Source organism: Apus apus, chromosome 2 (assembly GCF_020740795.1).
Source record: "Apus apus isolate bApuApu2 chromosome 2, bApuApu2.pri.cur, whole genome shotgun sequence".
Classification (NCBI taxonomy): domain Eukaryota; kingdom Metazoa; phylum Chordata; class Aves; order Apodiformes; family Apodidae; genus Apus; species Apus apus.
The window spans coordinates 56480941-56508258 of record NC_067283.1 but is presented as its reverse complement, the minus strand read 5'-3'; the positions used below and the strand labels follow the sequence as shown (position 1 = coordinate 56508258).

The 27318-nt window shown below is 38.1% G+C and overlaps 1 protein-coding gene across 1 annotated transcript in view; it reads right to left on the bottom strand.

The window, feature by feature from the left end:
- The window catches only part of CNTNAP2 (contactin associated protein 2), a 1111126-nt gene that overhangs the window by 617931 nt on the left and 465877 nt on the right, over positions 1–27318 (bottom strand). Inside the window, exon 4 of the mRNA XM_051611595.1 lies at positions 14106–14253. Within this exon, the coding sequence (XP_051467555.1) occupies positions 14106–14253 (148 nt within the window). The remainder of the gene's footprint in view (positions 1–14105; positions 14254–27318) is intronic.

Below are 27318 nucleotides of genomic sequence, written 5' to 3'. Positions count from 1 at the left end.
AACTGGACACAATACTCCAGATGCGGCCTCACCAATGCAGAATAGAGGGGGAGGAGAACCTCTCTCGACCTACTAACCACACCCTTTCTAATACACCCCAGGATGCCATTGGCCTTCTTAGCCACAAGGGCACATTGCTGGCTCATGGTCATCCTCCTGTCCACCAGGACCCCCAGGTCCCTTTCACCTACACTGCTCTCCAGCAGGTCAGCCCCCAACCTGTACTGGTGCATGACATTTTTCTTCCCCAAATGCAAAACTCTACACTTGCCCTTGTTAAACTTCATCAGGTTTTTCCCCGCCCAAGTCTCCAGCCTGTCTAAGTCCCTCTGAATGGCAGCACAGCCTTCTGGTGTGTCAGCCACTCCTCCCAGCTTGGTGTCATCAGCAAACTTGCTGAGGGTACATTCTGTACCCTCATCCAGGTCGTTCATGAAGATGTTGAACAACACCGGTCCCAGTACCGACCCCTGAGGGACTCCACTAGTCACAGGCCTCCCACTACATTTTGCCCCATTGACTACAACTCTCTGACTTCTTCCTTTCAACCAGTTCTTGATCCACCTCACTGCCTGATCATCAAACCCATACTTGATCAACTTATCTACAAGGATGCTGTGGGAGACGGTGTCAAATGCTTTACTGAAATCAAGATAGACCACATCTACCGCTCTACCATCATCTATCCACCTAGTAATTTCCTCATAGAAGGCTATGAGGTTAGTCAAACATGATTTACCCTTGGTAAAACCATGTTGACTGCTCTTGATGACCCCCATGTCCTTGATATACCTAGAGATAGTGCCAAGGACAAGTTGTTCCATCACCTTTCCAGGGATGGAGGTGAGGCTGACCGGTCTATAGTTACCCGGGTCCTCCTTCTTGCCCTTCTTGTAGACTGGAGTGACATTTGCTATCCTCCAGTCCTCAGGCACCTCTCCTGTTACCCATGACTTACCAAAGATGATGGAGAGTGGACTAGCAATGACGTCCGCCAGCTCCCTCAGCACCCTTGGATGCATTTCATCTGGACCCATCGATTTATGGATGTCCAGATTACTCAACTGATCCCTAACCCAATCCTCATCTACCTGGGCAATCTCCTCCTTTATCTTGACTTCTACTGGGGCTATATGAGACTGGGGCTCATGGGGAAAGCCTGCAGGAGTAAAGGCAGAGGCAAAGAAGGCATTCAGCACCTCTGCCTTCTTTAAATCCTCTGTCACCAGGGCACCCGCCTCATTCAGCAGTGGGCCTATATTGCCTCTGGTATTAGTTTTGTTAGCTATGTATTTGAAAAAGCCCTTTCTATTGTCCTTAACCCGACTTGCAAGGTTAAGTTCCAAGGAGGCCTTAGCTTTCCTAGTTGCCTCCCTACATTCTCTGACAACAGTCCTATATTCCTCCCAAGTAACCAGCCCCTCCTTCCATGATCTATAGATTTTCCTTTTCCATTTGAGTTTGCCCAGCAGTTCCTTTTTTAACCACGCTGGTCTCCTAGCTCCCTTACTAGATTTTCTATCCATTGGGACACACTGATCCTGTGCTTGCAAGAAGTGGTCCTTGAATGTTGACCAGCTATCTTGAGCCCCTTTACCTTGTAGCACTCTGTCCCATGGGACTTCCCTTAACAATTGATTGAGGAGGCCGAAGTTTGCTCTGTGGAGGTCCAGGGTTCTGGTCCTGCTGGGTATTCTGTTCCTCCCACACAGGATCCTGAACTCCACCATCTCGTGGTCACTGCAGCCAAGGCTGCCATTGACCACCACTGCTTCAACAAGGCCCTCCTTGTTGGTGAGCACAAGATCCAGCAGCGCTCCTCTTCTAGTCGGCTTATCCACCATTTGCATTAAGAAGTTTATTTTACAGAAAAAGATTATTAATCATTGAGATATTTGTTTTGTGTTCTTTTTTAATCTAAATCCAGTCATGTTTTCAACTTTTAAGAAGTAAGAAAGGTATAATGACTGGAAGTTAAAAAATAGATATGAAATGCATAACTGCCTTTTCTCACATAGCAGGAGAGGAAAACATTTAAAATTATCAGAAATTATTAGGAAAGGAAAAAATTAAAGCTTTCTTTCAGCCTATTCAAGTATTATTTCCAAGAGATTCTTTTCCAAAGTTCTATTGGATTTGAATTGGTCCCAGAATTTTCCCTTCAGCTCAAACCAGGGATTCTGTTAGAAACATAAACTTGTACACCCAAATAAGAAAATAATACTACTACTAATCCATTTACTAACATAAATAAAACTTAAAGTACATGGAAGTGATAGCTACGTTCCCTCCTGGGTGAAATAACCTGGGGGTATGAGCTTGTCTAGCTTGATAAAGTTTCTCTCTCTACAGCAGGTTGTAATAAAAGGAAGACTTCGGTTTATTCACGAGCATTTAATGTCTGCATTATGACAGAAGATCAATTGTTCAAATCCCTCTACTTTATCTGTGGAAAATACAGTGCTATAAAGAGGTATTTCATTCACTGTGTCTGCAGCTGTCCTAAGACATAGTTGTCAAACTTAGGATCAGAATTTTGGTGGAATAATGCGAAATTAAACCTTTCCAGTGGAATTGCCAAAAAACTCAGAGATGTGTTCAATCTGAAGTCTCACATCTCATCACCTGCAGCACTGTATTACACTAATCTGTTGCGAATTAACTAGCCCTCTAGTGTATTTCTGCTTGTAGAAAAAGTAGTCTGCTTGATTTCATCTGAAAGTCCCTTCAACAGGAGAAAATACAAAGATGTATTGCATGAAAACGGTGCGAGCATTTAAGAACCAGCTATCAGAAAGCCTGTGGTATGAAGCCACCAGGTCTTACTACGAGTTTGAAAAAGGAAAACACTATCAACATTCTTCTTTCCCCTCTACTATCTCCAAAATTTAAATGAAAGTGATGTTTTAAAAAAACACCAAACAACTTCAGCAGAGTGTAAGCCATGGTACTGCTTTGTTCCAGCTTACATGTTGGGTGATGTGTACTACCTTCTAGCTTAGGTTTACAGACACATACTCAGTGCCCAGGCAATTATTCTGTTGGTTTGCTTGTAAAACCAATGCTGTATACAACCAATATTTGTAATGAGTTACATTACAACTATGATGACACACATCCCCCTCTGAAGCCAATACAAGTAATATTAGTCCTAGATTTATGCAAGACCTTTGTTGAGTTTTCACTGGCATGAAAGACGTGCCTGCAAGATTGAGTCTGAAATTAATCTTATATGTTAAACTTGACATTTCAAAAAAATATCATAAATTTAGGAGTCTCTACCACTACATATCCATATGTTAGACAGAATGATACAGGTATTGAAGGGCAATGGGTATTCCCAGCTCCCAGAAAGCAGCTGACTATGTGAATAGGTAAAATGAGATCACTGTAACAATTTTCCAAAGGTGTGAACTGCCAGACAATTCATTCTTGCTCCCAAGGCCCCATAATAATCATCTAAGTTCATAAAAGGGACTGTGCATTTGTGCTGTCATTCAAAATTCAGTGAACAATCCTCAGCATTCTCTTTTTTTTTCCACACTGTCCTTACAAAAAAGCAGACAAAGAATCAGGAAACTACACACATTTAAAGCAATGAGAGAACAGTCATAGGAGAGACTTTTGGAGAAAAGAATTGACAATGTAAGAGAGAGTAAGAGAAAGGCTGCAATTACAAACAGCTGAAAGACAGATTACTAGGAGTCTTTTGACTCTCCTAGTACAGCAGACAATAAAAGGGTGGTGCTGAAGATTATTATTAAAACTGTTGCCTTAGTTTAACTACCATTTACTGTTAGACATCAATAAGGTGAATGAATTTATGTCACAACTCACCAGCTGAATTTGTAACTGTAAATCCCCACTACCTGTTTCCCTTTCAGTATGTGCTGCAGCTCAACATGCTTTTCTCAGATCACACTGTTGCCACAATCCTCTATAAAACAAACAACTAAAAAAACATTCTCCTACCTAAAAGAAAAAGAGCAACTAACTTCTCCGACCACTACACACTATGGGAACACTGCATGTCTCTAATGTTTCATTACCACTTTACTAAATACCCTGGATCTGATTTTTTTTGTGTGTGTGCTTTTTTTTTGTTTGTTTGTTTTAATTTTAAGTGAAAGGTCTAATCCAAAGTTCCTAAAACCAAAAGATATTTCCTGCTGATTGTTAGTAAGATCAGGGCAGAGGAACTAATTTGATGCTAAACAAAGTGAATAACCAAAGCGAATCACTACACAAGTGGTACCTGTATGCAGGCTTGGTACCTCAATTCCAGCTGTTGCTAAACAGTTCTTTATATATATATATATTTATATTTTTTTTGTAAGAAAATTATTGTCCCTCTAAGGATATTTTTATAGCTATGGTTTTAGAAAGCCAGACTCCCAACTTCTTTAATTTACTGAAAACCAAAGGACAATTACATATGTATGGTCTATGAGAAGAGGTAAAGAACATTTCTGTAATGAAAGAATTAAACTCCGATTACCTAGCCTATCTGAAAATTAAACGAAAGAAACATTACCATGCAGGAAAGTTTCTAACAGGGATTTTTGAGATCCCATCTCATATAGAACTATTCATTATTTTTTAACAGTAATAAAAATGAAACTATACAATCCTGACAGATAAAACATGATGAATATACAGAATTAAGGAGGTAAAAAAATTACTTTTTCTCAATTTTCTAAATATTTGCATGCTTTAAAAAATTGTGCAATATCTTCATTATTTAAAGATAGGCTTTGAAACTCTAAGATTTTTTCACCTTTGTGAAGAGGTTTGGTTTCTAAATTTCTAACTAGTATAGGAATGCCTTCCCTGTTTATTTGGAAAGAGCTAAGAGTTAATACATGATATACGTATACATGTATATATGTATGGGCCATAAGCCACAACTTTGTGTTCCTCTTAGTGAATGCAGATCTAAGAATTCCATTTGCAGTAAAAATATACTCAAAGTTTACCTCCAAATTTGAGTGTGAATTTTCAGTCCTTGCCTCTGATTGTCATTTCAGCTTATATCTTGTTACTAACATCATTTGACTTAACATTTGCCAAATGTTAAGAGTTTCAAATGTAACTGATATGTGTAAACATAGGAACCTATTTAGGAAATGTTTTCACACTGTATTTACCCAGTTTCACTATGAAGTGCCAAAAGATACACAAATGCTAAATGTCAGCTAATCTGGCAGTTCCAAATGGTGCAGCCAGGCTGGAGCCCTTCCAAGCACAAGCAAGAAGCCCTGGGGACAGGGAGCCCAGGGAAGAGCAGAGCTCTCTGCCGCTCCAGACTTGCAATGGGCAAGAGAGCCTGAGAGAGCCAGGGCACGAGTGGGGCCTGGAGGGGCAAGAGCAGCAGGTGAGAACCGAACTGAAAGGGCCCAGAGGAGCCCTGACGAGGGGCTCTGCTCATGCTACAGAGGAAAAGCTGCAACCCCGGGGGCCACCCTGGGGGTCTGGAAAGCTTCCTCCCCCCACATGTGGGGCACAAGGGCCACCTTCATGGAGCAGGAGCAGCAGGCACCTGGCCAAAAGGGCCCGAAGGAGCCCTGGCAAGGGCAAGGCTTCCTGCAGAGGAAGGCAAAAAAAAACCCCAGACAGCTGCTGGGCCTCTGTGGGGGGAAAAAAGCCTTCCCCCCCCAGCTGCAGGGAGCATGAGCAGCAGGCAGTGACCTCACAAAACGGGCCAGAGGAGCCCTGGCAAGGGGTCATGCTCAGTGCTGCAGAGGAAGGCAAAAAAACCCCAGGGACCAGGGCCAATCTGCCCTGGGGGAAAATTCCTTCCTGACCCCAGCAGAGCTGGGATCGGCTGCTCCCTGAGCATGTGAGCAAGACCTGCCTCCTCCTCCCACCGGCTGGTCACGCCTCCCAGGAGATGCCCAAGCCCTGCTCTCCCTCAACCTGGAGCCATCTCAGGAGCTTTCCAGAGCGGCTAAAGGCCCTGGACCTGCTTGGCCTTGGGGAAAATAATTCTTACCTTGCCTGGCAGGACACCAGTGGATGCTCCAAAGCACTGGGACTTTTGGCCACATCTCTGCATCCCACTTCTTACTGTTGCTGCCACTGGCTTTGCAGGGGATGAGGACAGCGAGCTCTGCAGTGCTCCTCAAGAAGCCATTCCCTTGGTCTGGCCATGGCTATCCAACTGGAAAGCACTTCTGTCTCTCAGATGTGCTCTGAAGGTGGCCTGCCCAGCAGCTGGCCTCCAGCATCCTTGTTCAGCCCCTCCAAGTAATTACCCCAGCTCCACAAAGGCTTCCTCTCAGATTTCTTCAGGCTGCCCCGGGCCAGCTCTGGCAGCAGAACACAGGAGGACACCCCTTTTATACTGCCCAGGGCATTGTGACTGCTGCGTTGCCAGAGGTGACATTGTGATGTGGGGGTGACGGGCTCCCCCATGCACAGCCCTGCCCACTGCCCCTCCGCCCAGCACCCACAGGGAGGAAGGCCTTTGGGATCTGGCCCCAGGCAGCCCCTGTGCCCAGGAGGCCCAAGGGGTTGTCCCCACCCTTGGTGGCCATACACTAGACATAGCTGCTGGGCATCTCTGATGTGTCCTCTGCCACGCCGCTCCCAAGGACAAACACAGAGCTGCTGCTCTTCTCTCATGGGAGAAACTAAGCTTGCAGCCCAGAGACCGTCCCCTGGAGTCCACCCCTGTGAGCTGTCCCCTCTCTGTGCCAGAGCTAGCATCCGTAAGGCCACTCAGTGAAGAGGACCAGGGACTTTCTCTGGCCGTACACAAACCCCAGAGGTGCAAGGGAGGATGATTTTGGCAGCTGCAGCCTGGAGGAAAGCCAAAGTATGACCAGAGCCATAGGTTGGGATGAACAGTGCCAACAGGCTGCCATGCACCATGCCTATCAGTGCTTAAGAGGCAATTGCACAATGGCCTTAATGCTACACTTTAACTTTTGGTCAGCCCTGAAGTGGTCATGCAGTTGGACTCGATGGTCACTGTAGGTACCTTCCAACTGAATTGTTCTCTTCTCTTGGAGGGCACTCGATGGCAGCAGTGAGTGAAGGGCGAGGTGGCCCTTATTGCCACTAGAGAAGGGATGTACCAGGTCACCCTTGCAGGAGGGAAAAACCTGAACATTTTACCTGGTTAGTGGATTTGGGGGAAAGTTGGTAGCACAGTCACCTAATTCTGCAAAGTTATTCTCATCAAGATTGGACTTGAAAACAGGACTTGGTGGAGGAACTCACCTTGGTACAGGGTTACACTGCATTAAACTCCCAAGGCTCATTTTTACTTTATAAAAGCATTGTTATGAATTGTTAGATTCAGTTATTCCCCGTCATTAATGTTGATCCTTTAATATATGCAGCTTCATATCAGAGAGCACTACCTTTTGCAGAGAGGAAACAAGAGTTTACTCATAACAAGACTCCACTTGCCATTTTGCTTAAAATAAAAATACAAGATACATCATCTTCACCTAAACTTAAGGGAAGAGCAGAATAAATTGAACTGAGCCTCAAAGGAACTGGCATCCTTAATATATGTGTTCTTCCAGACAGGCAGGAAAACAAATACTCAGGAGGCCCTTCAGGCTCCAAATAAATGGCACAGAATCAAGATCTATAGTTTGAAACCTGCCAAAGTTTCTTGTTTCATGACAAAAAAAAAAGATACCAAATTTCTCTAGTGAATAAGTCATCATGGACAAATGGATCAATCACCACTTACAGAAATGCAAGAAAATAATGCTGGGCAAAACCACCACGAGCATTCATGCAGGGGGGTGGGGGGGGAAAGCATACAATAAATTTATTTCTGTTTTACACTTTTTGGGGGTATTTATGGATCCTAAGGATACTTTTTTAAACTCCATCTTCCTATTAATTGATTATAGACCTCCATATGGAAGACTCTGTTGGGTGTGTGAGCAATTACTGGAAAATGTATTAGAAAATGTTAAATCTCCACTTTTCCACAGGAGAAGAGTCAGACTTGGCTTCAACAAGCCCTAATAAAAATATGCAAGATTTTATCATATTTGGCCATACATTCTGTTTATTTAGCAAGGACAAGTTTTTCTTCAATCCACAGGAAATAAGTCATAAGAGAGCTTTTTCAAATGTACCAGCTACACACATCCTTCTAAAGGAAATGCTGAATGATTAAAAAAATGTTCAAGTGTAATTGAAAACTGCCTGGGAATGCAATTCAACAAGCTGGTGGGCCATGTATTCATACAAAACACACTTTTTTTTTTCTCTGACTGATTATATATTCATTGCCAGCTAACAAATGAACTTGTGATGAACATACACAGTTACTGCATTTCTCAAAGCTATGGTGCTTGTGAGTATCCACCAGTAACCTCATTACAACTAGAAATAGAAAAATAATGGACTTTCCAGTTTGCTGCCAGTTTCAAAAAGTCAAGGGAAAAAATTCATATTGAATCAGCCTAAAAAAAATATGAAGCATAAAACATAAAAGATATATTATTGAGATTAATTTTTTTTGCCACAACCTTTTTTATGTCAAATCTTTCTGAATTATTCCATTTGGAAAAAAAAAATAAAAGAAAAAAAGAGAAAAAAATTAAACAATAAGGTATTTGGAAACACTTTTTTTTTTTTTTAATTTCAGCCTGAATCTTTTGATTGCAGAAGTTTTTAATGCACTAATTCTCTTATATATATGGGTTGTGGTTTTTTTAAATGCAGAAAATAGCTATTTTAAATTCTAAATAATGCCTACTATCAAGATAGACCCATATTTGTTACTAATACAAAGCAAAGGTAATAAATGGACTGAAGCCCACTCTCACTTCTTTTGATGCCAAAATATATGAACATGAATGCAGGAACAATCACAACCATCTCTTTCTGGAAAGGGGATGGAGGAAAACAATTTTGGTCTTAAATTGTAGAACTCTATTGTTTAAAGACTACAATGAAGTGAGAATATATGGAGGATAACAGGCAACAATTTTCATGACCCTTAAGGAGAAAAAATAAATAAATTTGCCTGTATGTCAAAAAGCTAGAAAATATGCTAACAAAAAAAGCAAACTTACAAACAGAGCACGTATTCAAACAGATCTTTAGAAGTTTGTTCAAAAGAAGTTCAACAGTTCATTTCCCTCATTCTCTATAGTTTAGATGCGAGTATTCAGTCATGCACCTTTAGAAAAAGAATGTCATGCACCTTTAGAAAGAGACTATCAAGCTACGTTTGTAGCTGCTGAGCTGTGAAGATGATGGCTAAAAATCAAACACACAGACCTAAGTAGGTATAGAACTACCCCATAAAGCAATACTGAAATTTAAGAGATAAGGGGAAGAAAGGCTGGATATTTAGCAGAACTCCCAACTGTCCCATCCACTGTCACAAGCTAAATTACCCAGTGCACAGGGACCTATGCTAAATTATTGTTTCAGTTCTGTGTTTTTTCCCCACATTAAAACCCCGTATATTCAAAGCACTGTTTGTTACAGCAATTTAACAAAATTGCTAGAATTACTGTAACACGATTTCACAAAATACACACTTCAAAATGGCTCTTCCTTTCTGCAAGTTTATATATTTATACAGCTCCACCACTTAGATGACCAGAAAGTTCTGATCAGACAACTTGTTGGCACATTCATTGCAAGTAATAAAATATCATAAGAAGAGGCAGGGGATCCTTTATGCAGATTACTGGACTACATTTGGATCTTCACCATTTAGGTGAATATTGATATAGGTACCAAAAGTGTAATTGCAGAAATAGGTACGCATATATTTATATATATAGACAGCTGTATTTTATTCAGTACAGGGTGTTCCAATAGTAATCATGACACTTCAAGAGTTTTTGGTTTACTCCTCTACTGCCCAAAAAAACCAAAAGCTATGCTGGTAACCAGAGTATACCACTGAATCTGGCCAAGTGGAACCTGATCAGATTCCACAAATGGGAAGTAATAGCAGCTTTCTCATCTGCCTTAAATAATCCCTGTGATGTTTGGATGCAATAGGTGATTCTGGACAAGATGGAGCCCTCTCATTAAGTATATATGGCAACCATTAAAGAGTCAGAGAGAGATGGCTAGTTAGTTAGTACCAATAGCATGAAACCAATCAAAGGAGCACTCAGGTAACTATTACAGAAAGCTTCCTAATAATGAGTACAGCTTACTGTAGTACTAATGGACACAGGAAATAATGGATTAATTCAAAGTCACTCTAGGCAGTCAGGATTAACTACAACAAAGATCACTCCAACTGTCTGCTCAACCCATAGTTTTTAGCACTGCAATGCTTCCTAATAAGTTCTTGCAAACATCCACCTGGGTCATTCCTTGACAGCATCTCCAAACCTTATTTTTTTCTTGTAACATGTTTACATGACCAAAGTTTTGATCACTTCACTATCTGGGGAGTAGATGTTCTCCATAAAAATGTTGATTATTTAATAAAAACCTAAGGACTGCTTCTCCTTCTTTTCCCTCCCTCCCTAAAAACGCAAGTCACCCATCAGAAAACTGAAAAAGTACCAGCCAACATAGCACAACAGAGGTAGTCTAGCTAATGACTGAAATGAACAGATCTGCAAGCACAACTCAGGTGACATTTGTTCAGTCCCACTGCTTCCCAAGTATTAGCAAACGGAGCTGTTGAATGAATGGAAACAGCTCAGCTTCCAGTCATTCATGGAGATTACGCTTTGTTCCTGACATCTATTTGCCTTGAGCATATTATTTGCGTGACTTTCTGCCATCTCAAAGTGTTTTTTTCCTAGTATATCCTACACTTCAAAAGTGAATCTTCTAAAAATTCTTACCACCAGATACACAACTGTGTCAAAAAGAATCTGTTGTATAGTTTAGATGCAGAAAATCAACACAGCCATTTAAAAAAACCCGCCCTGTGAACAAAGGCATCATGAGTGCTCTCCACTCACAGGATTTCAGCACCCAAAAGGCCTCATGCAGTTAAACTTGAGAAGTGTAGCCGAACACTATGCAACAGTATTGCTATTGCCATTTTTGTAGGCATTCATCTGCCACTGAACAGAGATTAAGGGAACTGTTCATATGGCAATGATCCTGCAGGAGCTTATTATGATCTTCATGAATCAGTAGTAAAATGTACTATATTGTAGTTGTCATAGCCTCCAGATGCCATGTCTTTCCTGCCTGTCTCAAAAATTCATAAACGTGGGCATGATGGAAGATAGATCTTATGGGCTTTTGCTCTCTGTGTCCAAAAGAGCGCGAATAAAAATCTGCCATCAGTTTTGACTTCACTGATTCAGTGGGTATTTTGCCTTTGGTTATATCGCTTTCTTCTCTGTGACTTGCTTTTGATAAATGATGTCACTGCAAGTTTAAAGACCCTTTTCTCCTTTACAGTGTATCAACTACATTGTAAAATAAAAGCAACAATTCCCATTGACTACAAAAGTGTTGTTTATGTTGCAGAATACTAATTTTGTTGTTTTTTTCCCAAGCTTTTCTCATACAACTCCTCCATTAACATAGCCATTAAGCAAGTTATTTACCAGATTTTAATATTTTTTTTTTCATAAGGCACAGTCAGTTTTGCCCTATGGAAAATGAAAATCTTTTCTATATTTGATGTCTGTTCATTCAGAGATAAAAATGCAAGGTTCCTTCTGAATCTTTTGGTAGAGTGAGAACTTAATTATTTCTTTAGTTAATTCTATGAACAATTCTGTTGTAAGAGATCCCCACAGATTTAATCTACACAAAATACAAAGGTGCAGTTTTTAAGACAGCACAGATTTCAAACTTAAAGCAAAAAAACCCGTCAACTAAAAGAAGATTTGGCAATGCTACGAACTTCTCCAGGGAACAGATATGAGCTCTAATCCCTCTCTGGAAGTCATACTTCTTTTTTAACTTTAATTTGCTGGGCAGGGAAGAACATGGATTGCACCTCTGCCACCAAAAAAAAATAATAAAAATTAAAAATATATCTTATATGTACACCCAAACAAAAGAGGAACCTAAAAATGGACAGCTGGTGACCTGACTTTTGAACACAAAGCTAAATATGAGAAAGTACTTTACTTAATATTCTGAGAGTAATGACCACATTGCTATAATGTGCAAGAGAAGAGTTTCTGCAGTCACTAAATGTATGGCTTACCAATTAAACGTGTACCTGACTTTTATATCTGAAAATGCAATGTATTGGGCAGACTTTTTATTTCTGAAATGCTTCCAAAATTTTGGCCAGATTTGACTAGAAGTCTGTCTTCTAATAAGGCTTTGAAAATTACCTAAATTATATAAATATAAACTAATCTGCAAATAACACTTCCAATCATAAGGTTAAAAACTGCCTATGCCAAAGAACATGTCTGCATGGAATGATATAGCATTATATACTTGGCTCCAAATGATGCATTTGAAGACAAGCTGGGAATTTGTACACACTACTCTTTTGTTCCAGTAGTCATACCAAAAGGCTACCTTCCTGTCTCTTAAGACAGTATTTTTTGTTCTCTACTGCTCTACTGATATCTACTGATAGCATTTTGGAGACAGCTCATTTCCTGCATATAAAAGCCACACTGCTTCTAGGAACACCTTTGAAAAAAGTCCCCACACACACAAAAATGTAAAATACTATTATTGTTGTTATATAAAAACATACAACAATTATTGAAATAACTCTAATACAAATAGACCAGCAATACTCAGTAAAATTACGAAGTTATGTTTGGCCACCTCAGCTCTTCTGTGAAGACACATTTTAGCAGCATTTTCATAGTTTCAAACATTGCTTTCTTGGCAGATGCTTTTTATTCTCTTCCAAAAGTCTGTCAAGCAAGCAACTTTTCATCAAATAGCTGAAAAAAATCTTGTCAACAACCTGTGGTGTTGTTTTTTTTTTCTCACATTCATTTTAAGCCTCTAAAAGCATCCTGTCATGTATCTACAGTATTTTGTCTATACATTTAATAATAATAAAAAAAAATACTACTTTTATCTGTAAATATTGTAGCAAAGATCATGGGTTTTATTGTTTGATTCTGCTACATTTTTTTATGTTAGAGAGAATCATATTACATAGTAAAAGAGATGTTGGTTTATTGTCTCAAACACTTGCATTTGTATTTGATGTATAAATAAGGAGGCATATTTGAAATAAGTACCTATCATGCTGCTAATGAACCATGCTGCAGTGTTTTGTATACGTAAAAAAACATGTACAGCATTTTAGCAACAAGATGATAAACACTTGTTTATTAAGAGACATATACTGAATAATCACAGTGGCACCCAAAACTTCAAAAGCTTGGATGAGACTTCCAGGTGTGTGCTCCTCACCTTATTCAAGCACCTTTTTTTTACAAGACATATTTCAAATAGCTCCTTCCAGTTAAAATATCAACAAAGTCATGATACTGGATAAAAAATACATATTTAGAAATAGGACATCAGACACACAATTTTCTGCAGGTTCGTAGAATTTCTTTAAGTGCTGGCAGGATTGAATTCAAGAAAGGGTGTTTAGAAAGTATCCTTATTTTTCTTAAAGCATAGTCAGTTCTGCTCTTAACTTCAGAAGCATTTGTACCATTGCTCATCCAGATTTCAAAAAAATTATGAAGTCATATTCAAATGCTAAAAGAAAAACCTCTGAAAAACATGTCACGTATTATTTATGTGACAAACTGAGGTACTCTGATAGAATTCTTATTTATTTGCTTTAATTTTATCTCTAGCACCACACAGTGAATTGTTATGTTTCACAGTTGTTCCCCTCAAGACCCAACTTGACATTTATCTGAATACTATCTTTTCCTCAACTGGACTGTTCAAGCTTATATAGTAGTCAAAGTTTTCTGCAAAAGAAACCATGAAGATCAAAACATGCAACTTCAAAGCACTATCAGGAATTTCAGTGTTGCATCTTCCAGAGAAGAACAAACAAGCAACTGAGAGTTAAGGTTACAATAAATATAGCGTGAAGTTCTGGGCAGTATAACTAGCAATCCTGGAATGTTTTAATCTGTTTAAGTAACAAGCACTTGAGATTCAGATTTAATCTGAGACCCAAAGACAATTCTTACTGAGGGGAGGGGGGAAAGCATGATCATGGAATAACTTACAATAGGAGCAGCCGTAGACTTCAATTCTCAACCCAATTTGGCCCTCTCCATTCCAGTCCAAAGGAACTATCCGTACATAGCGAGCAATAACTGGATGCTGTAAATCATGCCGGACCACATTATCAGAGTTGGTATTTCCAGGAAATGCCTAAGGGAAAGAAGAAAATTATTGTATTACATCTATCTCACATGCTATAAAGGTTCTGTACCGAAGGAAAACATGAGGTGATCGAGTCCTCTGAGTGTCTGCGTTACACTGACATTTGGCTGAAATGCTTTGATGGGGACCAAATGAACAGTTAATTTACAAAGTTTTACATGAAAACAGTAGCATTGAGACCTCTTCCATCACAACAGATATATTGAAATCATGGAACAGCTGCTGCTAGGTAAGAAAGTAATGCATTTTGGATCATTAATCTGTCACATAGTTACTAACTGTTAATAAAAAGTGTCCAACCTGGAGTGGTTGTTCTGGGGAGGAATATACCCATCCCTCTTAGTAAAATTACACACACCAGTCATTTTCTTGTAAATATGAAGACTGAAATAACCTCCTTTCTAGAATAGACAGGGACCCCTTCAATTTCTCAAATTTATGAGAATTTAAAAAATCTTCCTTTATTTCTGTTGTATTACCCACTGGAAAGTGAGTGTCCAGTTTCTTTCCTAACCATAGGTGTCACTCACAGCACATCTATTGGTTAATAAAACTTTGGAAGTCAGGAAAGGATGCAAGAGCTCTTAGAGGAGTTTTGAAAATAAATAAATAGATTATTTAGCGCTTGGTTTGCAGTTTTGTACCTATTAGTAAAATATTTCATAGCATCAAGCTTAAAAATAAACAATACCTACTAATTAACATACATACTAATTAACATTTTGTCTTGTCAGTTTATGGACAAACCATTCATTCACTGACGGCAGATGTTGAAGACTACCATTCAGTTATTCTTAACATTTTCAAAGGAAATTTCATACATCTTCACAGGCAATTTTAAATAGAAATAAGTGCCTTGTAACAGTGAACAGATCAGTCATAAGGGAACAGAGAAAAGGTGATGCATTACTAGAGATCCTACGACAGTAAGAAATTTTTGTGCATCCTCATAAATAAAAGATACTTTTACTACAGAGAAAAAAATATTCAATAGCAGTTTCTACACCATGGCCAGCTGAATAAATCCACACAAAATCCTATAGTAAATACCCACAGTGGAACAAAAAAATCCCCACAAAGACACAACTGGGCTGTTAAGTTATACTACTCAAAAATCTGAAAGGGAAGTTGTCCCTTTCCATACAGATGCAGCAATACCTAATGACATGCCCAGATACAACCTATTTCAGAAGAGTATCTTAGATTACTAATTATTTTGTACAGGGCACAGTAGATCTAGGTGGTGGTAACTGTAAGGGATCCATTCCTTGGTGGACTAAAAAAAATACAACATAGATTAATGGCTACATTCACCTTAATTTTTCTGTACCACAGCTATTAATGTGCTAAATGATTATGATGGCATTCCTACATAGCTGAGTTGGTAAGATTCATTAATTAATGGCTATGAAGCATTTACATATTTGAGTGGTAAATGTTTATAAGGAAATTAACAGCTCTGTCGTCTGAGCAGAACAGAAGACAATAAACAATGAAAGAAAACATTGGAAAAATGAGGACAAAATGTTCTATTGTTCGGCTGCCTATTCTCCTAGTCCTGTTCTAGGAATCACAGAACTTCATGGAAGGAATCCATATATTTTAGTAAGCATGCAAGGTAATGCTCCATATTTCAAGAGGAATTTCTGTTTGGGCATATCTTAATTTCATGATGCTTGGCATAATCTTATTAAAGCTCTCTTGATGTACATTTTCAGTTCATGTTTTGTTTTGGGGATTGTTTCATTGTTTAACTGACTTGAAGTATTAGGGACAAAGGAAGCTGAATATAGGAGAGCATGGTATTTTTTGTATAATTGGATTAAATGATTGATGAAAACCTATTCTTAAAAATCAGAATGATTTTCTGTAACTTTCCAAACTTTGTGCCATCACTTGTGATTTAACAGTTCTTTGTCAGAAACACTTAGGGCCGAAAACAGAAGATTTTTGATATTTAGGGGGTTTTGACTGGTGTATGATCTGGTAGCAATTGCTGAATGCATAAACAGAGTCAATAGAGAATAGGACAGTCTGTCATTGTTTCCCTGATTATTAAAATGCATTCCATTTAGTCTCCAGCAGAACATCTTTTAAGAACAGTCTTCACTGTAATAAATGTGGTACAGTAATACACGCTCTGTGACTAATGCAAACATCAGGCCAAAATCCATCATTGCAAGGCTGAAAAATCAATTTACAGGAGTTTGTGAACTAGGTGCTATTGCTGAAAAAATTCTTTTCTGATCGAGACTTGTATGTGGATTTAGAATGGCAGGTTCTCATTAAAAACTGGAGCTTATACAACTTTCAAAGCCACATGTTTCCTAAGGTTAACAAACAGTTTAGTAAGATTTAAAAGTATAATTTAGAACCCCATCTCTAGTAGGAGATTTTTTAAAACAGGGTGTGAATCTCTGGCTAAAAAATACAGAAATGTACAATAAGGATTCCCCCTTACAAAACGATTTTTCAGAAAAATATGGAAATGCCTGTATAAATTAAAGAAGTTTTGCAGATTATTAATCTCATAAATTCACTGAAGCATAATTGTCAGATGTTTCCTTTTCATGGGTAAAGTGCTTTTTCTTTAACCCAGACTGGGAAAGTGACCAAGATGTCTCACTTGTCAGTAAAACAGGTAGCCCTGTCTCACCAGTCCAACTCCAAAATCCTCTGCTCTACAAGTAGTTTCTCTTCTTGAATCAGATACTGACTTCTGTAAACTGCTTTATGTTTCAGCTCCCAAAGCAAAGAAAAGCTCAGGAGTGTTGTGAGTAACAACTACTTTTCTCAAAGACAGTGCTCCACAGGACAGCAAAGTTATAAGAATAAAGAAAGATAAGAAAACACACTCCTAAATCCTTTCTAAACCCTGCTTTTAAACATATGTTGACCAGAGTTTTAAAAGTACTCACTGGGAGATTTACAGCTGTCTTCCATAAGAGTCTGAACAAATGTAATTTGTTCAGCTCCAAGAATTTTTCAAAAATTACCAGGGCAGGTTTATAGGGTAGATAACATATTTTAATGGGCCAACTAATTAAGTTTAAATAAAGAAAAAGTTTTTGTCGTAGGAGCTTTCTTCAGCAGAAGCAGCAGGAAAAAAAAAAAAAAGAAGCCATACAATCTTTGAAATTTACTTTGGTTTTACCAACATTCTTCAGCCACACATACCTATAGAGACATGATAGAGATATTCAGTATAATTTTCTTTGCATAAGCAAATAAACCTGCAATATGTGAAGTTTGGTTTTTGTGAAATTTGGAAGAAAAGACAGGGAAATTTAACTTTGCTTCCTGTATTTAATGAATAAGTATGTTCTAACCAGTAATATACAGCTTAATGGTATTATGTAAGTAAAACTGACAAAAATGGGCTTAAGTTTCCTGTAAAAGGACAGCTTTGCAATGCCATTCTGTACTCAACTTTATGGATACAGCCAGTACATTCTAAAACCTCATTTTGGGAAAATGCTTTTATCACATTTTACAATAAAGGATTAAAAAGAAATTCCAGGTATTAAAATATTATCTCTGAAGTAAGGAGGCTCAAGACTGAATTAAAAGAAATTCTATTAAGTGAACAATAGTGTAAGTTTTCCTAACAAAGAGGGAAAGTATGGAAGAATGTTTGTCAGATATTCCACCAAATGAACAAAGAGATCTTTGCCATCTTTCAACTCATATTGTAGCAGAGAAAAAACTCCACACTTTACCAAAAAAAAATCAACAAACAAAACAACAACAAAAAAAACAGAACAACAAAACAAAACAAAATCATCACATATATAGCAGAGAACCGAACTGGCTTAAGGGGAAAATTAATTATTGACCTGACTTAATTCAGTTGAAGAAGTTACCATCCAAATTAATGATTTCTATCACAGACAATATTAAAATTAAAACTAAACTAAAACTAAATCAAGTCTTTCTTGGTTGATGTAAAGATAGGGCAAAGCACAGAACAGCAGGATGGCATTTCTTCTCCATATACAAATGCAAGTGTTTTTTTCATAACTTTCTTTAATTACTTGTAATTTTTTTTCATTACTTTAATTATATACTTACTTTTATACTTCTTGACAGATTTTTGCCTTTGGCATTTTAAGCACAGGAGAGAATAATTTATGGGTTTGAATTAATGAAAAAGAATTTAGGCTTCTAGTTTTATTTTGACACACCAACAGTGAAAACACTCCAGAGTCTATGTTTCATGATATTATGTTTCAAGAAATGGCTCTCATCAGAATCAGAAACTGGATTTGCATGTGAAAAACGTAATAGAAGTGTGGTATTACAAAATATGGAAGCATCCACAGACTGACAGAAGTTGTCTGTGGGAAACAAAACTGGGCTGTCTTTGAGGACTGCAAGGTGAGCTAACCATTGAGCAAGGTAAATCTCATATTTTTATTTTCTAGAAAATCCCCCAAATTCCAAACCAAATATTTTTCTGAAAACTTGATGGATTACAAACTTGAGAAGTTGATAGCTTTGATTGGCCATAAAATCTGGAAAATCCAGAAAATTTTGTTCTTCCTTCCTAAAGACTTTGCACTGTCGGGAAGAAAAGGGCAGGTTGGGTGCTGGGAGCTCTTGGCCAGCAGTGCTGTGAAAGGGTGTTCAGCAGAGCAGGGCAGTTCAAATCCAGGGGCCCTGGAAAAAATCGTTTCCCATACTGGCTCTCACAAGCTGTCCGAAACACATGGTAGATTTCAGAACAAAATTAAAACAAAAATTCAAAAAAGTGTTCATGTTTTACCAAAACAAAGAACTACCTCTCCAACTGATGCAGCCAAAATTCAATAATTAATTGCTTTTCTCACACTTCTACATACTAATTGTCCACAACTTTTTATCTGCAGAAACATCACTGGGTTATCTGTGCATTCTTCTGGGGAAACTGACTCAATCTTTTCATAGAATCATAAAATCATATAATGGTTTGAGTTGTAAGGACTTTAAAGATTATCTAGTTCCAACCCCCCGCATGGGCAGGGACACCTCCCACTAGGTCAGGTTGCTCAAAGCCCCGTCCAATCTGGTCTTGAACACTTCAGGGATGGGGCTTCCACAATCTCCCTGGGCAACCTGTTGCAGTGTCTCACCACCCTCACACTTAAGAATTCCCTCCTAATGTCCAACCTAAATCTTCCCTCTTTCAGTTTTGATCCATTACCCCTTGTCCTCTCACTACAAGCCCTTGTAAGAAGTCCCTCTCCAGCTTTCCCGCGTGCCCCTTCAGGCACCAGAAGATTGGTTGGACTCAATGATCTTTAAGGTCTTTTCTAGCCTAAGTGATTCTGTGATTCAATGACTCTATGATAATTTATTCCCCAGAGTTTCATATAATATCCAAAGACATAACTGGGATTATTCATCTCGGTACGCTAAACAACTGCAGCTGCAGTACCTTGAGGGTTTGGGGTGTTTTTTTCATTTTTAACCATATTGACATTCAACAACAGAAACAGATCAGCTTTTGCTGATTATCCTTATTGTCTTTGGCAATTTGCACCCGAGATTAAAGATACAGTATTTACACCTAGATTTAACTTGTGAAAATACAACCTTCCAGCCACTGAAGATCAGCTGATTGCATCATTAGTAAAAATTTCATTGGGAAGTAACTGTTAACTTGGTCCTAGTCTTAAATAAACTAAACAGATTTTAACTCCTAGACATTTCAGGAGACAGTGTAAACCCACTTCAGGTATTACTTGGGTCTTCATAATGAATAAGACCGGTATCTTTAAAAAAACAAATCCTTTATTTGCAAGAGAAGGTGAAATATGCATAGTGTCCAAGCCTGCAAACTGCCACGTGGGAAAGCACTGTCCTCCATGAAGGTAACATATAGGGTGTGTCCCACAGCACAGGAGCTGGATTCGCTTTGTGACACCTGCCATGTGATGCTAGACAAATAAGTTGCAAAAAAAAAATATTTCAGTGGCACTTCATATAGTTTCCAGGGGACACAAAATGATTAGATAGTTTTGACTTAAATCTTTCACTGCCTAGGTTCCACATGTAAAATACAGAGTAAAAGTTAATCTGTTTCATAGGGTTGTGAAAATAAGATACACTTATTGAGCATTTAGTCAAGTTTTCATATGAGTTTGTAAATTAGAAATCCCAGCCTTTCTTGGACAGTGAAGCTAAGTGGGAGACAGGAACTAAATTAACCACTTCCAAACTAACCAAAAGCAACTGCAATTGCTAAAATAATAACAGCAACAGCTGTTTGGTCACTGGCTGGTGGGTGACAGAGCTCAACAGTAACAGGAGCTCCCACCTTGAGAAGGTCAAGCACAGACAAACCCAGCATGGCCCTGGATTTCTCTTCCTCTCTGGTACTGATGTACTTCACAATTTTCACACACTTTGATGCTTTTAAATAGCTTTTAAGTAATTTTCAGAACAGTATTTATTCCTTGCACACCAGTCTGGTCTCAAAGCTTCATGTTTCTCTTCTGCATAACTACCCTACTCTGCTTCATTACTCATATGAAACTTTGCAACCCAAGAAGTGAGGCTGTTATTAGGAAGAGAACTTCTGAGAGGCTGGTAAAAACTCAGCAGTGTCATTCCACAGTCTCTGCACTTAGTGCATTGGATTATAGGACTCTGAAACTCCCTGAAGGAGAGTACAAGGACAAAACCTCTTTTAAATACTGCTTCGAATCTTCTGTTTTCAGTACGGATGCAACAACAAAATAAGGTTATATATGAATATACACAATGTTCTCTGCCCATGATAGAAAACCTTAAATTGTTGTTTTGATTTATAACTATAAATCAAAATTATCATAGTTGCTGTTTTAGTATTCTTCCCTTTTGAGTAATGAGGAAACCAGGATGGGCAATTTTTAATATACATTTTTATCAGTTATGAGCAGTTTCCATTCTTGCGTGAAATCACAGAAATGTCCCAAGACTACTTTTCAGATCATTGTCATTCTAGACTATTAGCATGCAAGAAACACCCCTGAACCAAAACATGTGCCTTATCTGAAACAGTTTGATAACAGCAATACAACTGTAAATTAGGCTGTGGGGAATAGAGTCTGGTTAGTGTGTATTAATGGCTTCAAGTTTGAAGTTAATTTTGTATATTGAGATAACAATGAACAAACTTTGAAGACAAAAGTAAAATAATCAGGTATTTTTCCAGTATTCTTTCAGTATCCGTTTCATGCTGGGATTATAGTAATTGCAAATAGCATTTGTAGTTCTCTGTAACTCAAATTACCTTTGCAATAATGAGAAATAAGTCTGGATAAGAAGAAAATAATAAGGTTTCTTTGAACATGTATTCAGCTGTCCTTAAAACATAATAAACCATTATAAAATGCAATAAAAATATAAAAAACTTGATAAGTGTGCATATAATATAATATTTTGGTGTTTTTTGTGTATGCTTCCAAGTTTTAATGTTAATGAAAGGAACAAAATACACGTATATTATCAAATCAAGACTTAGCAAACAAGGCCTAGAGGAAAAAAAATAAGAAAAAAGGAAAATTATTAGTTTTGCCATTGAACACTAATACGTGCCTCAGTTTCTGGCTATAGCTGCATTGCTTTCTGAACATGTCAAAAGGAAAGAAAACTAAAATAACTAAAATACTCTGCATGCACTATAGTAATGAACTTCAAATGTCAATTTTTTTTACCAATGATAACTAGGACAACAGAAATCTCTAACAATTTTCTCTTTTTTACCCTACGCAGACCCTTTTTCACTACCTTAAGTCAAGATCTTCTTGATAAAGGATCACAGGTTTAGAACCTTTTGCTCTGTGGCCCAGGATCTGAGCAAAAAAATCTAAACCAAATGTAAATATGGGAAACATCAGCAAAAAGCATGTGGATCCTTTCTTCAAGGCTAAAAGGGCTCCAAATGCAGAGAAATGTATGGAAAATCACAAGCAAATATGAAATTCTTATCTTTGGAAGAATACCTTGAGTAGGACTCTTTAGAATAATCCTTTCAAACTGATCAAAGCTATAATACTAAGAAATCCCCAAAGGCAGAATTGCAGTATGTGACAGTCTTCAAACAGTCTGCCTGTCCTTCAGCTTCTATCTAAAAGCTGCTCACCTTTCTAGAGGAATAAGGACAGTTTTAACTGCTTGGTCTTCTGAAAATATAACAAAAAGCCACAAGAGTAAGAATAAGGAATGTACAAAGAAATATCTGAATTGTTACAAGTTACCTCTCTCTTCGGGGATTTATTTCAATTAACTTATTCTATTTGTATAACTTTTTTCTGCTAAGATGAAAATGACAGGAAGATGTTGGTAGGCCTGCAGAATCCTTGTGTCTCTGCTTAAACCCATTCTTGACAATGTGAAATGGCAACTCAGCCTTCAAGCTGCAGGTGCCTGATACCCGTACCTGAAGGTAAGAAGTAATCTCTGACTGGAAACCCTGGGAATTCAGTAAACTGTTAACTGTCTTAACAAAAGAGAAAACAATAGAATAAGAGGTATTGAAGGTGCTATAGTTGTTCTAAAGTAAATTATCAGATTTCATCCCATTAAATTTTTCCATCTCTGTTCTTTCACAAGTTTTATTTTTCCCTTTGATAGAGAATATGCCCCTGAAATTTCCCTATAACGTTGTTCCATTCAGGTTCACATCAAGTATTACTCTTAAAGTGCTTGTACAGACATCTTTTAAGTTAAATGCCATTAAATAGCTGTTAGCATCTGAAATTGGGGGACATCCATAAATAAAAAAACCTTTTTTAAAAATCAGGCAAGGTTAGTCAGATTTGAAAATATTTAGAAGGGGGAAGGATTTTCTTTACAGTTCACAAAATGAATAGTAAAGTGATCTAATGGCCTAATTTGCTTGCAACAGAAGCTTCCTAAATTTAATGTTAAGCTGTGTTACAAATCTTAGGGGATTGAACATTTAGAGTAAATTGATCACTAGTTGTGTGCAAGTCCTTCATTTTTCCTCCAGCAGCATGGGCAATTTTATCTGACTTCTGGTGTTTCTGGTTTATTTATTTTTGGCAGCCAGTACACATGCTTCCCCAACCAAATTGTCAGTGACCTTTTGAGTTTAGTGTGACTTCATTACACTCTCTAGTCTGACACTGAGCAGTGCTGAAGGCCTCTACAGCCACTGAAAGAAAGGAAGACTTGGAGGTCAGCAGAGCAAGACCTGTTCCATGAGTTAGCCTCATGTGTTTTACTTCTCGTGTAGAAGCAGAAGTTGGAAATCCTAAAGTACAAAGCTCTTTATTATTGGAGCCCAGTATTTATCCTATGTGACAAGGATTTGCAGCAGCACAGAAAAGGTGAAGCGAGGTTTTGTTTCTATGCAAAGGCCGAAATTGCTCAGGAAAAGGTTGGCAGACGCACAATGAATTTTCTTGCATATTCTTTTTTCCAAAGTTAGATCCCACCAACGTTGTTGCATTCCAGTAACAACAGGTGTTCTTAACATCACGGGCTTTTGTAGTGAAGAAACCATGACCTTGCTGCTATTTATCAGCTTGGTGTATCCCTTTCTCTAGAACCAAAAATACTCTTTGTGGTTACCTTTAGGACAGAAAAACAAAGGAACCAAGATCTTCCGTCTTTTGCTTTCCCTGCTTTCTAGGCTAATTGAGTTACTGCTGTAGAGTGTTTTGAAAACATGTTTGGAAGTGCTCAGAACAAATCTGAAGCTCTTCAGAAGGAAGTGGCTAACATAATGCTCCTGTTTCTCTACAGTATTTGTGCGAAATGATAGCCCCCCCGGCACCAGCTTTCGACAGCATTGCAAGAGACACCTACAGGAAACATCTTCACAGCCATTTGATAAAGCTCTGTAAATACTTGTAATAGTACAAGCACAGCAGCCAGGAATGACTGTTGGCAGTTGTGATTTGTTGCTGACTTACTGTGTGAATTTAAACTAACAGCTCAATGTCTCTGAAATTCATTCTGTCTGTAAAACAGAGATAATACTCTCAGAACTGTTTGCTGAGAATTAATTAGCTCCTATTTATGCACTGATCTTTTAAAAACAAAAACAATCCAGGCACTGTTTTTCATCCCTCTACACTTTGGAAAAAAAAAAAAATAATAAAAAAAAATTACAGAGACTCATTGACTTCTGTGGTCAGGGGGGAGCTTTCTGATAATCTAGTCTGGAGTTCAGTAGGCACAGATTACCAACTCCCATGAAATAATTCAAGTAATGAGTTATCAGTCTGGGCTGCAGAGTGGCATTCATAAGGTTATTAAAGAATGGTTAATTATTATGGATAATTCTCCTTTGCAAGAACCTGGCAAATTAGGATGAGAAAACACTGGGTATACCTCCATCATATCAAAGTAATCAGCTAATTAATAAAAAAACAGTAATTTGTCTGAAACAGCTTGGAAACTGACATGATCTGGCTTGCAAAATGAGTACAGGCTGTATGTTAAAGACACTAGCTTCCTCCCCAGTCCTCTCTTCCCCCACTCACTGATGGATGTGTAAAATCAACCCAAAATGACAGCATGGGTTTCCATTAATTTCTTGTTGAATTCATTCTCTTGCTGTGTCACTGTCTTCAACACCAGGGTTCAATCTCTTCTCAAAGAGGATCACCAGAAAGTTTCCAGTGGTTACTCACATTATGTATTGTTCTCTAGCTGGGACTATTATATGGTACTGTTATAGAAAACTTTCAGGCAGTCTCCACTGCACTTCATATAAATTAAACTGTGATTTAACTCAATGATACAAGCAATATAATAACAGTAGCTCATACTGCCATTTAAAAATTGTCATTCCTTTTTTTGTAAAATAACATCAGTTCAGATAATCTCAATGCAACCCAAACTGACTGCTTAGAATAACTCTGGTACAAATGTTAAAACAGCTGTCATATTAATAAATCAGATGAGATGGTGAGTTAGGTTTAGGAACAATGTCACCAAGCTTCAATCCATCTTTGAATAAAGATGTATTTTTTCGAAAAGCACATTTCATACTCACATATACACACAAATGTTTAGCCTTGTTAGTCAAAGCTTACTTAGGGAAGAATAAAAGCAATATATTTTAAACTGAATGGAGAGCAAAGCAAGGTGGAAAGGAAGCAGCAGTGATAGATCCTTGTTTTCAGTGTTTTTTCATAAATTCTCTTGGGAAGCTGAGTTTCATTGACAGGAATGAATCAATGGTCCTTCATAAAAGGAAAATCAATTAGAAAGTCATTACCTGAAAATTAGCACTCAAAAAAAAATATTCCATTTTAAAGCCAATTAGACTATATGTCACTACTAAGTTAAATTGCACTTGCATTGATTTATGCAAAATTATGAACATCCTCCACCTCTAAAAGATGTTGAGAGTGAAAAATTAAAGAACATGTTTATAGACACTACTGTATTTATTTTTGCAAGATATATCTCGAGCAGCAGATGATTATTCTGGGCTTTGTAACAACTTCACATTGTTTATCTCAAATTCTCACTGGAGAGACTCTCTGACATTCTCAATGGAATTACAGCCGTTGCAGAAGCCTTACTTTGCTGTCTAACAGCACATAGAAAAACAACTACTGTAAAAGCCAGGGAGAGGGCTGAAGGCAGGTAAGTACACAAACAACCTCTTTCTCCCAATGGTTTGCCATAGTCCTGGCATGATTTGTGTTTTGTGCCACACTGGAAAGGCAAATAGTGCTAAGTGTTGAGAAGCAGAAGTAGACAGCATCTCACAGAAGAGCTAAAACCTCCCCCTGGGCTGCAGCTGGAGACTCGGCCCTACTTGCCTTCCTATCTACAGTGACCAGGCCAATCCATCACGCCTGGGTCTGCAGGGCAGAAAGAGTGGTATATCCCTCCCTCATAGGTCTGGTCTGAGTAAAAGAAGGCAGCAGAAATTATCCCCTAAAGGCAGGATGCTGCAGCTTGCAGATGAAGCTGTATTGTAGTAAGAACACGTCATCAACTCATCTTTGCAAGGGAGGGGGCACTCCCGCTACATCTACCATTAGAGTTTTAATCTTAAACACAAACGATGAAGATCAAATAAACAAGACACAGAAGTATGAATTCATTACAGAACATCTTAATCACATACTCAGCATCTTGCACACACTTAAGTAGAATTAGGTTAAATAGCTAAAAGATAAGTGCCTTCATGAAATGACATGCTTTTCTGAGGTGGGGTAAGAGGGTTCCACTTCAAGAGCTTAATTTCAATGCTAAATTGAAGTACCTAGTGACAGACATGCTGGAATACCCAGGATATCCCCACCAGCCCAGCAGACAGGACACTATGTGCAGGAGGTCTGAGATGAGCAACAGCTTGTGGCCAGGCAGTACACCTGAGGTCTCTCAGCTGGTACTGGGTACCTACATTCAGGAAATGGAATTGCACTCTAGACCACATCTGCCTGTGTGTGAGATTAATCTTGCCCTAGGGCTATTTACTTATCTTCTAGCACAATAAACTTAGTTCAGACAAGTTTAGATGAAGATCTGCCCAAGTGTTCTGGAAACAGTTACTTGCACATTAGAAGAAGGTATGCTATGCCATAGGAATGTATAGAGTAGAAGGTTCACCTAAAATTTCCTGTTTCTTCAGCTATACTGATGAGCATTTTTGCCTTTGGGTTCAGTAATGTCTGGGAACAAACATACCAAAGTCCTATCGGATTGCATTTATGCTGGAGTACATTTGGTCTGGGTTGACAAATTCATCATCAAATTTAGACAATAATTGAGTCAAATAATGCAGAGCAAAATATTTCCAGCCACAAGTCCATAATTGAGCAAAAAGGCCATAATTTTGAAGGGTTAACCTGGATCTATGGAGTGGTAATGAAAAAATTAAATGTCAGAAATTAATACAAATATTTATTTATAATAAATTATAAATTTGCTTATAATATTAAGAATATTTTAATCTTTTTTTAAGACTGTTAATAGAGTTGTGTACTTAGGAAATCCAGAATGTATTGTCCCTAATTTAATCCACAGCTGACAAAATTTATATTTAAAGTACATTGCATTTTTATACTACCTTTTCATATAGGATAAAATATGGTT